The sequence below is a fragment of the Aplidium turbinatum genome, chromosome 6 (assembly GCF_918807975.1).
Source record: "Aplidium turbinatum chromosome 6, kaAplTurb1.1, whole genome shotgun sequence".
NCBI classification, from domain to species: domain Eukaryota; kingdom Metazoa; phylum Chordata; class Ascidiacea; order Aplousobranchia; family Polyclinidae; genus Aplidium; species Aplidium turbinatum.
The window spans coordinates 23,336,923-23,349,463 of NC_137477.1; the positions used below are offsets into that span (position 1 = coordinate 23,336,923).

Here is a 12,541-nt window from a genome sequence, read left to right on the forward strand (position 1 = left end):
CAAGCCAGTTTGTGCTTCCTTGTATGCTTTCTGTGCCCAAAAAAAATTCTTATAATTTGCAACCGAGTTATTTTGCGCATTAGGTTTTCACCATTCCGATTGTCTCGTGGTGTCCAGGACAATACGAGTTTTGGATTTTTTCCTGGAGTTGTTGGCACGATACAAAGTTTGCCACAAATTTGAAGTCAACCATGATAGCGTGCCATATCTAGCAGGTGATCTTTGTTTGATTTTTTTTAGACAATGTTTGCTAATACAATAACAAAAAAATTTCTCAATGAATTGATTTATTAACGGATATGTTGCCACAGCACTGTTGCGGATGTGCCCAGATGTGCGACGTCATTGTTTATCGCGTAAAAAAGCTGAGTCATCGTCGACCGACAGCAACAAGTCAACGTCATCCACGAAGACACCCAGCGGGCAACACAGCACCGCAGCTCACTCCAGTAACCACTCGGTGACTGCCATTGTCGAAGATGTGGCTAATCACTCTGATGCCCCATCTAGCGGCAGCCAGTCGTCGAGAAAGTGAGTTTTTATGCAGGAGATTTGCTCTTGTCGTCCGAGATTATCGTCTCTTGATTTAATTTTAAGATACAACGTCACTTTTCAGTAAAATCTTCTTTTGAATTCAACAATGATGCAAAAGGATACGTAATGCGATAAAAATAATCAAAAATGTAGAGAGTATCACGCGTAATTGCTAAATTTATTTCAATTTTATCATAAAGCTTCCGCCACACAAGTGCGACCTGATCAGTATAAATTCTTATTCAAACAGCATCGTTCTGTTTTAATAGGAATTTATTAGGGTGTTTCAAAATTTCACCACTTTTAAATTTCAAAACGAGTACCTTTTTTTCTGATGGAGTTTTGGCCGCTGATTACGAATCTGGCATTATTATTTCATTATGACGTCATCTTGAGGGTGCCCCACGCGATTTTTTGCGTTTTTTCAATATCTTCAAAACTACTTGGGCTAAACGTATGAAATTTGTATCAAATGATGCAGAATATACGATTTCCTATCTCTACTTAAGAGTGTTTAAAGTTGTATCTGCTTCAGAAAAAAAGTAATTTGAGAAAAACACTTTTTTATTGTTTTTACATCCATTCCATATCTATAATCTTCGAGCTATACGACAATACATTGTGACGTCAATTCGGTAATTGGTAATAACAATGGTAATTGTTTGTAAATCAACATTGATAATTGTTTGCTGACAATACGGGTCTTAAGGGATAAAAACAATTTCTAATTTGAATTTACTTGGTCAGTTTTAAATGCAGTATTCAAATCAATTTATTTTCTTCTTTGTCAGAGTACAAAAGAAATGATATTGTGAAAAAGAAATACAATAACAAAACCAACAAAAGGAAAAGGTGGCAAAACCATAATGGTGTAAGACGTGCATAAAAGGATCTAATATTGTGGTATATGCATCGATAAATATAGTTAAGCACGGCCACCAAACCTGAATGTATAAGCAGACCTGAATGTATAAGCAGGGATATGGCATGGTTGAAATCTGTTGAGGTTAAGTCTCTGATAGTCTCGAAAAAGTTACTTGGAAATACATTATCAACGTGTAGAGAAGTTATAGAGCACTATCATTATATTCAGCAGCTTTTAATGGATACAGACACTAAATTTTTGAAGAAAACTCCAGGATTCAATGATATCAAAGATGTAGTTATGAATGACATAGTTCAACTGTGGAGAAGAGCCAGCTTGCCTGCTATCGAGTTGAGAAGTATCCATACAAAACTGAAGCAACTTATTCACAAGTTTGCTGAGGCAAGAAAACGTGCCAAGAAATTGAAACTTATTTCAATCAGCGATGGCTGGCTCGACCAGCTCTTTGATATAACCAAGTGCCGGTGTGAAATACCAGATATATTTCAAACGTATAAAGGTAAGCTGATTTGTAGTTGCAGTTTTGACCACAGAGTTCCAGAAAAAGAAATTATGTTTCTGAAAGATCAAAGGTCCGATAGAAGAATGATTTTATCTTCATCCAAAGATGCACTGTTTAATATACACAAGCTGCAGAGTGAAATCAAGCTCAAGCGACGCACCACGGCGGAAGATGATATTGAGAACCCCACATCCAGTAAATTAAGAGCTACAATAAACGGAGGCCTATCCAGTTCTAAAGGTTTATTCAATTCGTTGAGACCGCGCCAGTTTGATTTAAATATAAATTGTAATGAGAGCAACGATGATGTTTTGGAAGCAGAGACGAGTGATAATGTTAGGGACACGTCAACCTATTTCGACCTGGATTACCAACCTGTTCCCAAGCATCTTGCAAGAGAAAAAGCTTACCTTAAAAAACGTTCATTTTCGATCAGTACCAGTGACTGTGTTAAAGCAGACCGTCGTTTAGTGTCGATTCGCCAACAATCCGATCTGCAGCGATCAACTGTTGGAGAAAAAAGTATTTCTGCTTCGCCAACAACTGTACTTCGAAAGCGCGAGCAGTGTCGACTTGAAGCTTTAAATCAATGTGAGGAAGAGCTGAAACATGCTAAAGCAATTCAATTATGCTATGATGGAAAAATCATAAACAAAATGGACAGGTACATCTTTTTGGGACAATTTGTGGATACAGGAGTCAAGTGTGAAAAAGTTATAGCTGTGAAAACTTTTTTGGAAGGAATTTCTGTAACTTCTCAGACCATTTTTAACTGTGTTACCGAGCAAATTTGTGAGGATACTTTGAGTAAAATATATTCAGTTATGTCAGATACTACTGCATTAAACACAGGGAAAAAATCTGGTATAAATAAGCGTCTGGCCGATTTCTTCATGGAACGGCATGGTCGAGGCATCCACACATTGGAATGCTTATTTCATGTTAATGAAATATATTTCACTCATGTCATCTCAAAAATCGAAGGGCAAAAGAAGTGACCTGGAGCAATGCAAGATGGAGCACTGATGAATCACTTTAGTGAAATCAAGAAGCCTGATTTGAGTCACATTGTTGACAGAGTTAAACTTAGCGTTCCTATCACAGGATTAGCTGCTCTGCATTTGAGAAAGAAAGCAGAATGGTTCTCTAGTCAGATAGAAAATGGCAGTAACGACCATTCGTTTAGGAACGATCACGTGTGTTTACTTGCTTTGAGCTTGTTACCTTGTAATGGATGTTCCAGAAAACATGAGAAATCTTTTGGTTAACAAGCAAGAGCCGACATGCCATGCCCGATGGATTACAACAGCAAGCGGATATCTTCGTCTGTTGATTTTCAACGTCTGTAAACTGGATGGTAACCAAAAAGAAAAACTTACTAGATTGGTATCTTACATAGTTTCAGTCTATCTACCTTCGTTTTTGCTTATTCACCTGATGCCTTCCGCTGCTGAAGGCCCGGGTATCATGATTGTGCAACGAAATTTTTTACTTGCGTACAGAGACCTCGATTCAGAACTTGCAGATGTCGCTTTGAAGTACTTTTACGACCATGCTCTGCAATGGCTGACACTAATAAACATCTCATTAAGCGTTTTCTCTGAAGTACCACCTTATTCCGTTGAAGCTGTAAAAACAGTAGCGTTTCCGCAGTCAGTAGATGCCAGAAGTTTACTGCGAGATCGCAAAGCCGGACTTCGAAACTTTTTTACTGCAAAGAGCAAAACTGCTCCTTGTATGATGTGTTGCGATGTTCCGGAGACATTTTGGAAAAAAAAATTGAGAACAACAACAGAGCGACGGAAAGGATGATTGGGAAATTAAAAGGTGTCGTTTACAACAGGATTATCGATAACCCATCACAAGCAGGAAAGACAGATGCTCGCTTCCGTGCGTTTCTTTGTAATTAGCAGACGACCATCATGAACGTTGAAAATAATTTTAGTGTTATGTTAGTTTATAGTTTGTTGTTTTGGTTAAGATACAGCTGAGTGGGATATACTGTATGCTCTTTTATTCCTGATTATACTACTCGCGATTGTTTATGTCAGTGGAATTTTCTTAGCATGTGATTTTTCCTGGCCAATCTATCTAGGCTCTTTAGTTGCTAATATTTTTTTATAATATTGCGGTGTATTTTACTTAATATGGTATTGTATAATATTGACTTAGAACGACTACAGGTTATAAAATCAAATTTAAAAGTAGAAACGCTTTTTAAATTTGAACCCATCCTGCAAATGACGTCACAATTGTAATTGTCATATAGCTCGAAGATTATAGAAATGGATATAAAACAATAAAAAAGTGTTTTTCTCAAATTACTTTTTTTCTGAAGCAGATACGACTTTAAACTCTCGTAAGTATAGATAGGAAATCGTATATTCTGCATCATTTGATACAAATTCCATACGTCTAGCCCAAGTAGTTTTCGAGATATTGAAAAAACGCAAAAAATCGTGAAAAATCGCGTGGGGCACCCTCAAGATGACGTCATAATGAAAAAATAATGCCAGATTCGTAATCAGCGGCCAAAACTCCATCAGAAAAAAAGGTACTCGTTTTGAAATTTAAAAGTGGTGAAATTTTGAAACACCCTAGAATTTATGCTTGATTTAATCCTTCATATATAGACTAAATTTGAAAAAAAAAACTTCAGCCTGGTCAAGATGTAAACACACGCCCATCGATTCGTTATACCAGGATTTCAGTGGCTTATCTAACCATTGCATAAATGCATGTGTCTAAAAAATCCGCTTAGAATCTGGATGGTTTACAATGTTCTTGAAGCAATCGCTTAACTGGCAATATTTTCGCACAGTCTCCACTCCACCATACCGGAAGATGCCGTGGTGCCCGCCCCGGTTCAAAGGTCATCCATCACCAGCATGGAAAGTCGTTCTTCGCATGGTAATCCGATGCATTCGATTGTTTTGTTACATCTTTTCAATATCTCTCTCTGCCGTTATATGACTTGCCATCTATCACAAACTGAAATAGTTTGAATAATAACTAATCCCTGTCCATTGTTTAAAGGAATAACTTAAATAACACACATTACTGTGCTGAATTATTATGATCGGGGTAAATCTTTTATCCTATTTGAATAAAATACTAATGAAGATACGTCTATGGTGTTGCAATCTTTCACGAAATTCTTGGGCTGTTGAACTGATGTGATTTCACTGAATACTGAACACATTTTATTTGTAAGATAATTTTCCCACATTGTTGAAAATCCGGACTGATCTGGTACAAACTGGTTTGTGCATTTCCGAGCTTCAGTTCAAAATACTTCCTTTGTTTAGAACCAAAACAGCGAAGACTGTCAAAGCGACCTGACACCCGCGAATGCGGAACCACACCGCCGAAGCTTAGAAAGGTAAACGTGCAAGGATGACTACACTGTGGCTTCTCAACATGGCGGACATATTTGACCTTGTCTGTAGTTTTTTTAAGATTTTTCCCACTCGTTTCAGCGAATGCTTGTCAGTTTGATGCTAGTGAGCGTGTTAGTGTTTTCCAAAAACAATCAATAACTGGCTTAAGTTGAAGTTGGAAATGGCGATTCTTGTCTACCCGCCAATTTATTCAAATCTTCATCCCAAATTTCACTTCAAAAGCCAAGACTTAATTTCAAAAAAGTTGACAAAATCTGAAAAAGTACTTGTTCCCACTGGAAATTAACTTGCTCCAGGGTTTAGTTTCTTTTTTATTTTCCAATAATTTGTCATGAATGACCGTCATGTTGTATCACATTGATTTTATTCACAAAATTTCCAACAGATCTTTGACGGGGCACAAGATTCTGACAGCAGTTCAAGCAGTGGCTCACATCTGACGTCATCGTCGCTGAGCTCTTGTCGTCACAAGCATCCTCCCGACCCTGCAAACAACGTGCTGCTGGATGACGAAATATTGGACCACAAAGCTCAGGTCAACAGAGATTCTTCATTTTTTTTAAATATTTTTCGAGAATTTTTGTATTTTATACAAAAAGCCTATCTTCACATAAAAACTAAATGTGTAAAGTATCGAAGCTGGTTTTGATTGTTCTTACGTTGCATTTTCATACTTTTGACGTTGCATCCGCAGGCACTTCTTTTGACGTTGCTTGCTTCACAAGTCAATCACTTCCAAAGCAATTGCGACGTTGAAGTTGTCTTCGAGTACTTGGCTCAGGCCAGTATAGCCTTTCCTGCTGTGTTTCCGATTGTGTAAGTTTTCAAACGTGTCTGATTGAAAAACCTCTTTGCGTTTTGTCGTGCATCGCGTTCTGACAAGATTGCATGGAATGTGATATTGAACAGTTTATAGGCATAGCGCACCCAAACATTCAACATCAATATAAACAGCAAATAACTCCGGTAGGCTTTTAACATATCGTTGTAGAAGTCGCCCTGGCTTCGAACTAGGGACATCAATATGCTCTGATGCGATCTATTTTTATTGTGACGACTAATCTATAGTAGGAAAACGACTTGAGGCTGTCAATACCGTCACGTTGAAAATATGACTTAGTCAGAGGTAACACGAAGTCATCAATGGAACAACCACAACCATGAAAGCTGTAACATTTTCACTTTATTATGTAGACACAACTTCTTGGACCGGAACATCAACAGCATACTACAGCATTGTGAAGACCCGGTCATATTGTCTCACGTTCAGGTGGTGGTGCAGAACGCCTTGTTGTGTGCCGAGAACGACCAGACGCATCGGCAAATATCTTTCCTTCAAGGTAACATTATTTGCGGTTGCTTCAACGTATAAATATCAACGAATCACTCTGCTGGTTCATCGATACGCAGTTGTACTGTAGTATCATTGTTGATTCATAATTATCGTTCTGTAATCAATTTCATCATCATGCGTAATTGTGTATCGAGCCGAAAGTTGGCTGTTAACTGTTTCCACAAGTTTTTTTTCTCCACAATTTGCTATCTTCCACTTTTCTCATTGTGTTCGTTTCATCAATTGAGGAGGAAAATTATCTTGGAACGAGATGTAAGTTTGCTTAAATAAGATTCAATTAATCGCATTTCTTTTATCATAGATATTGGATTTGGTGGAATATGGAGGTTTTCAGGACCTTTTGCAAAGGTAAGTTTGCTTTAATTTTTATGTTAAATCATATAAGTTTATGGTATGCACTGCCATGGGAGCTGAATTTAGAATATTACAGACGAGCGAAATCCGTGAAGTCGCAAAGTTCTTTATCATGCTCTGCTTACAGTAGTGAGCACTATCTATGAAAGCGGCTATCACGCAAAATGCTGAGTTTAGAAATCAGAATTTTTCTTATTATTTGATAACACGTAATTTTTTTTAAACTTTTGATTGTGTTCAACATCGTACTAACGCTGTTGCGCCGGAGTGGTACAAGCAGAGTTAAATTAATAATTTTAAAGAAAGGATAATTTTATCCAACTTACTTGCAAATTTCCGTGAAAATTTATGAGCTTGCGTAATGAACCTGAAACTTTTGTGACTGTACACCACTCCCGGCTAAAATCGTGGTGATTTTATTTTTCACGATAATTCTTTACCGTAGAGCGCATGCGCAATGGTCTTGGTCAGTCAGTTCAACTACAAGCAATGACGTCACAGCTGCCTCTGCAATGTTTATTGCACAAGTTGCGTCAATTTTCCAGGTTCCTTATCTCGAGAATGCATCCAGTTTCGTGAAGCTGATAGATCTTTTCACGACCAGTTTCTTGTCTGACGTTTCCGACCTCACCCCAGTGCAAAGCAAGCAGTCGCTCAATAGCGCCCTCTCCGCCACATCCGCAGACGACGTTCACGAATCTGCTTCAGGTGAGGTCGTCATTTTTTATCTAGTTTGTAACTCAGGTATAATCACCATTTTTCTATATATTTGTCTCGGAAAAAAATATGTGCCTGAAGACTTTGGTAAAGCTGTGACCACACTTGAACGTGTCAAATGCGTATGTCGTAGCCGATGTTTGTCATGTCTAAATGACATTTCACAAAGAGCGTTTTGAAAATTTCGTATAGCAACAACAAAGAGTATACCTTCTCCGGCAACTAAGGTAATATAAAAGATTTGCTGTTGTTTTTTTGCGTTTTTTTATATGTTTCTGAAGTTCATAGTTTACCGATTTCACATCAATCAGTACAGAAACTGTAGCTTCCGACAACGGAACCGTTACTACAGCATATTATAAATCCCGGCACAGATCACTCTTGTTTTACGTCCAACTATCTTGTTGGGAACTAAGGGTTGTTTGAACGCAATGTTTTCAGACTCTGACTCATCGGCCATGGATGAGGATGACATCATCGCTGAAGCAACGCCGTCACTAATCGTCCAGCATGACATTGAGATGAGCCAGCCACTTGGAGACGCCCCAAAAAGCGGTAGTTTCCGCAACAAAGGCCCTAAATTAACCATCAAGCTCCCTGGTTAGAAACTTCGCTTCAATAATTCTCTTTTGTTATAGAAAAGCTTTGCAAGTAGGAAAACGTTGTTTTGACTATTCCCTTGGTGACATTTTAGCCTTTTAAATTCATTTTATGCTTTGAAAGCAAACTTCAGTGACTGTGTGAGGAAAATATAGTTCTGCGTAAAATCTACTGCGGTAGATAAGCTGTTGTCTCTTTAGACTTAGATGGTCCACGTTTTTTCATTTTCACAAGTCTTTTTTTCTGTACATGTAGCAATAAGCAAAGAGCTATTGAGTGTAATACCTGCTAGACAAAGACAAAAGGCCTGCTTTCCTGAGTGATCATAACAAATTGTAAATTTCCTATGCGGTTTAGTTTTGTTTGCGTTAAATATTTCCAATCAATAAACTATAAGTGATCATGTCGCACGCCAATTGTAATGTATTGTAACATTGATATTAATTTTTTTTTGTCGATCACGTTCCGATTTGTCTGATATTCCAGCCAGCAAATCAGTTCATTTTACATTGATCCAACGTCTGCAGACGAATTGATTTTCCTGCTGGGATTGTGCAGTACTAACTTTTTGTTGGCGTTTATGTATTACTTACGTTTTTCATCTAATCTGTAAATCATCGTCGTTGCCGCCCTCGGTGTTGACAATCATGCAAGTTTGAAAAGTGTAATAACATCGTTTATTTGACGTTATCTTTCCTGTTGCTAATAATTAGCTGCAATGTGGATCAATCTTCCGAGCAAGCTACCCAGACAGCAAATAAGTTGCTTTAAACGTTAATTATTCAAAGTCTGCAGACGTTGAATAACGTAAAAAACGACTGGTTTAACTAACTTGTTCTGCGAGTACAGTACTGTTTGTTAAACTATGCTACTTTTATTAGGCGTTGTACTGTTTACATGGATTTCTAGAAGTATGGGGTGCGAAATTACCTTTTCAAAGTAGGGCGCGTTAAATAATAGTGTTGCCAGTTTTTTTTTTAGCCAAAATGCTATTCTTGACTTGCTCAAAAGCAAATTAATGCTTGTTTGATCAATTTTAAAATTTGCAAACGATAAAATTTTAAAAATGCTTAAAACTTTTTATCAACTCTTCACTGCGATAACGTTTAGATTTTTAAGCCGTTCAAAGCAATTAGGCTATGACCTGAAAAAATATAAATTTGCCCAAATAAGCTTCTGTTGTGTGAAATTATGGGTAGCAAGTCAAGTTATCAGTGTAATGTTTGTTACACATGTGATTTTCTTTATCATTATTTCTGCAGGGATAACTTTTAACTAATCTAAATTTATCAATACAATTTTTTTGATAACTTATTTTTTCATATCCAGGCTTTCATAGTTGAGTAAAGAATAAGTTAATAAATAGATTTGCTTTAGATTAATTTGTAGCCTGCAGCTTTTGCAAATATTGATCGATGCTTGACTGGAATCATTGGCTGATTTTTGGGCTACGTGATTAAAAGTAGCTTTTTGTCTGGAAATACACAGAGAGAAGATCTGGCAATAGTTTACTTTAACATCACGCACCCTACTCTCAGATCTGGCGTAAGTTGCGCTTCCTGGTACGTTCTTCATTTTTCTGACGTTTTAGTACTTGTGTCCCAAAATTTTTTTGCATTGCTAAATCTGTCCTTTATACGTATTGTAGATGATACGGTATGAGCTCATTGGTACTTAGAAGAATAAAATTGCTTCATTTTTATTCGAATTTGTTTATGTATGCGTCGTATTGGTAGATTGTAATGACGTCATTCTCTGAAGACGGATTAAAACCCAATAATTTGTTTAAACGTTTTTATGATTTTAATTCACGGCCACTTTTGTTTGTATTGTTTTTGTTTTGTTTATCTGCCAAGCTTTTAATATTTTGCCATAACATGTTTTTTATGTTCTTTTTTACGTTAGCTCATGTAGTCTATAATACACAACGCAGAATGGTTCGTGCTTGTTTATCTATTTAGCAATTTGCTCGTTTGTCTGCTTTTTTGTGATAATTTGTCTTTGCTGCATGTTTCTTTCTTGCCCACTTTTCACTCATCATTGCCTGTGAATAAACTGATACGTGAATTTCCAATGGAAACGTTTGTTAACAAGAAGAAAAAGTTCAACTGTTGAATTTAACTTACTCCATGGAGGCTGCTTGACGACATAGGTAAAACTGAAAACATGCCATGATTGATTGTGGGAGGCTTAATTCTGGTGGTTTTACATACCGCACTTGAAGAATGTAGAGACTTTCAACCCAGGTTTGGTCATCGAAATCGTTGGAGTGATGTTTTTCCGTGTAGGCTACAATCAATGGTTGATTTGCCAGAAACAGGTCGAACTATGTAAGTTACATACTATAGCCTATAGACTGCAAAAGTGGGACTAGTTCCCATACTGACAGGGAGACAACGAAACGACCATACGGTCTACTGGTCAATTGCCATTTCTACAAAAATGATAAATTTGTCACTTCAGACACACAAAAAATGTCACAAAAAACTCAATGTTCTCGCGCTTTAAAATACTCACCAAAAGGGAAAACAAACATTAATTTGGATAAAGTTTACACAAAATTACAAGAAATAAATACACAAAATTACAAGATTAGGTTTCCATAACATACAATTTATGATTTTTTATAGTTTTGTAAAATTAAGGTTTTCATCTCTTTTGAAACAATGAAATGATAAGTTTTTCAAGTTGCTTGGAAGCTCTGACCAGATCATTGGTCCCAGTACCAGCATAGATTTTTTTCCAGATTATGTGTTTGATCTATTTATGAAATAGTTACAGGTTACAGCCGGTCTGATATCTGGTGCTATGCTGCAATTGTAAATAAATCACGATGCTTGGAGGGATATTGATTCACATAATCCTTGTACACATGTTTTATTTTAATTCAACGCTGTGTAGGCTACGTCCTTTAGTTTCAAGATGTTCGTGTTAAAAAATAAAGGGTTAGTGCGAGCATAATATGATTTTTTTAGCAATTATTCTGATAACTTTTTGCTTTTTCATCGAAGGATCCACGACACTGTCACAGGCCTTTCCCCAACTTGATATGCAATACTGTAAGTGTGAATAAATCAAAGCATGATAAACAACTTTCAGAGTGTCTGTCCACCTAATATCTAAGTTTTAGTAATGCCCATGAATCTTTTGCATCTTTTCCGTATATTTTGTCTGTGATATTTTCAATTTAATTTATCATCAATGAAAACGCCAAAGTATTTTATTTGATCTTTTTGTGTAATGCATGTGTTACCAATGTTAATGTTGAACTTTGTTATGTGTTTTTTGTTGGTTATTAGCATGTATTCCGTTTTTGAGGAATTTATCGATAATAAACTGTTAAGCTTCATCCAGTTGTAAACTTTTTTTTATTTCAGTACCTTATTGACATTGTGCTGCAAATTTATTTTACTTTTGTCGATCATCGTAAGGTTGGTGTCATTTGCAAATAGCTTAATTAACATCTGTTTTTGTTCAATTTGGTAAGTCTTTTAGGCCTATGTAGCCTAATGTAAAAAAAGGAGATGTCCCAGTGTCGATCCTTGGGGAACTCCTCAGATAACCTGTCTTCAGTGTCTTGACTTTGAAAAGATTTCAATTGCCACTGTGTGTTGTTGACGATTACTGATATAGCTTTTTAACAATTGTAATGAAATGCCTCCAAAGCCATATTTTTACATTTTTTGTGTAAGAATAGTGTGATCAACTGTGTCAAAGGCAATGACTCCTGTAGCTTCGAGCAGCCGTAGCCTACGATCTGTAGTCTCACACCCAGGGCCGTTAAGAGGATAATTTAAGCCCTGTACCTGTACCAATGATATCTTGGGCCTTGGGTCCACAAATCAAGACACTTCTAAAAAAACGCCCACATTCAAAGACTCAGCGGTGGTTTCTTCAAGTTCCCGGCCCCTTGTAAAGGTTTTCCGGCCCCCAAAATCATCTCAGGTCCAAAAGTAGCTTACCCACTATCAACGCTACTGCTCACACCAAAGCAAAAACGCTTGTAGCCAAGTTTTTCGGTGGGTTTTTAAAAGGTACCGGTAGGCTATTTAATTTTTTTTGTGGAGTTTTGTATTAGGCCTAAATTATTTAAAATAGCCAGTATCTAGGCTAGAAGGTTGCTCATAGCTCGAATCTGCAGTTTTTCGTTTGACTGTTGGTCACAGCGGTAAACCATAATCTCTTCGTGGGAA

General features: G+C 37.0%; 1 protein-coding gene across 1 annotated transcript in view; it reads left to right on the forward strand.

The window, feature by feature from the left end:
* Nucleotides 1-10,735, forward strand: part of LOC145771502 (neurofibromin-like) — a 53,878-nt gene extending 43,143 nt beyond the window's left edge. Inside the window, exons 54-63 of the mRNA XM_082583197.1 lie at nucleotides 84-215; nucleotides 312-531; nucleotides 4,744-4,832; nucleotides 5,231-5,304; nucleotides 5,709-5,858; nucleotides 6,018-6,139; nucleotides 6,518-6,663; nucleotides 6,979-7,025; nucleotides 7,577-7,766; nucleotides 8,190-10,735. Coding sequence (XP_082439323.1) covers nucleotides 84-215; nucleotides 312-531; nucleotides 4,744-4,832; nucleotides 5,231-5,304; nucleotides 5,709-5,858; nucleotides 6,018-6,139; nucleotides 6,518-6,663; nucleotides 6,979-7,025; nucleotides 7,577-7,766; nucleotides 8,190-8,353 — 1,334 coding nt within the window. The 3' untranslated portion in view covers nucleotides 8,354-10,735. The remainder of the gene's footprint in view (nucleotides 1-83; nucleotides 216-311; nucleotides 532-4,743; nucleotides 4,833-5,230; nucleotides 5,305-5,708; nucleotides 5,859-6,017; nucleotides 6,140-6,517; nucleotides 6,664-6,978; nucleotides 7,026-7,576; nucleotides 7,767-8,189) is intronic.
* Nucleotides 10,736-12,541: the final 1,806 nt, after the last annotated feature.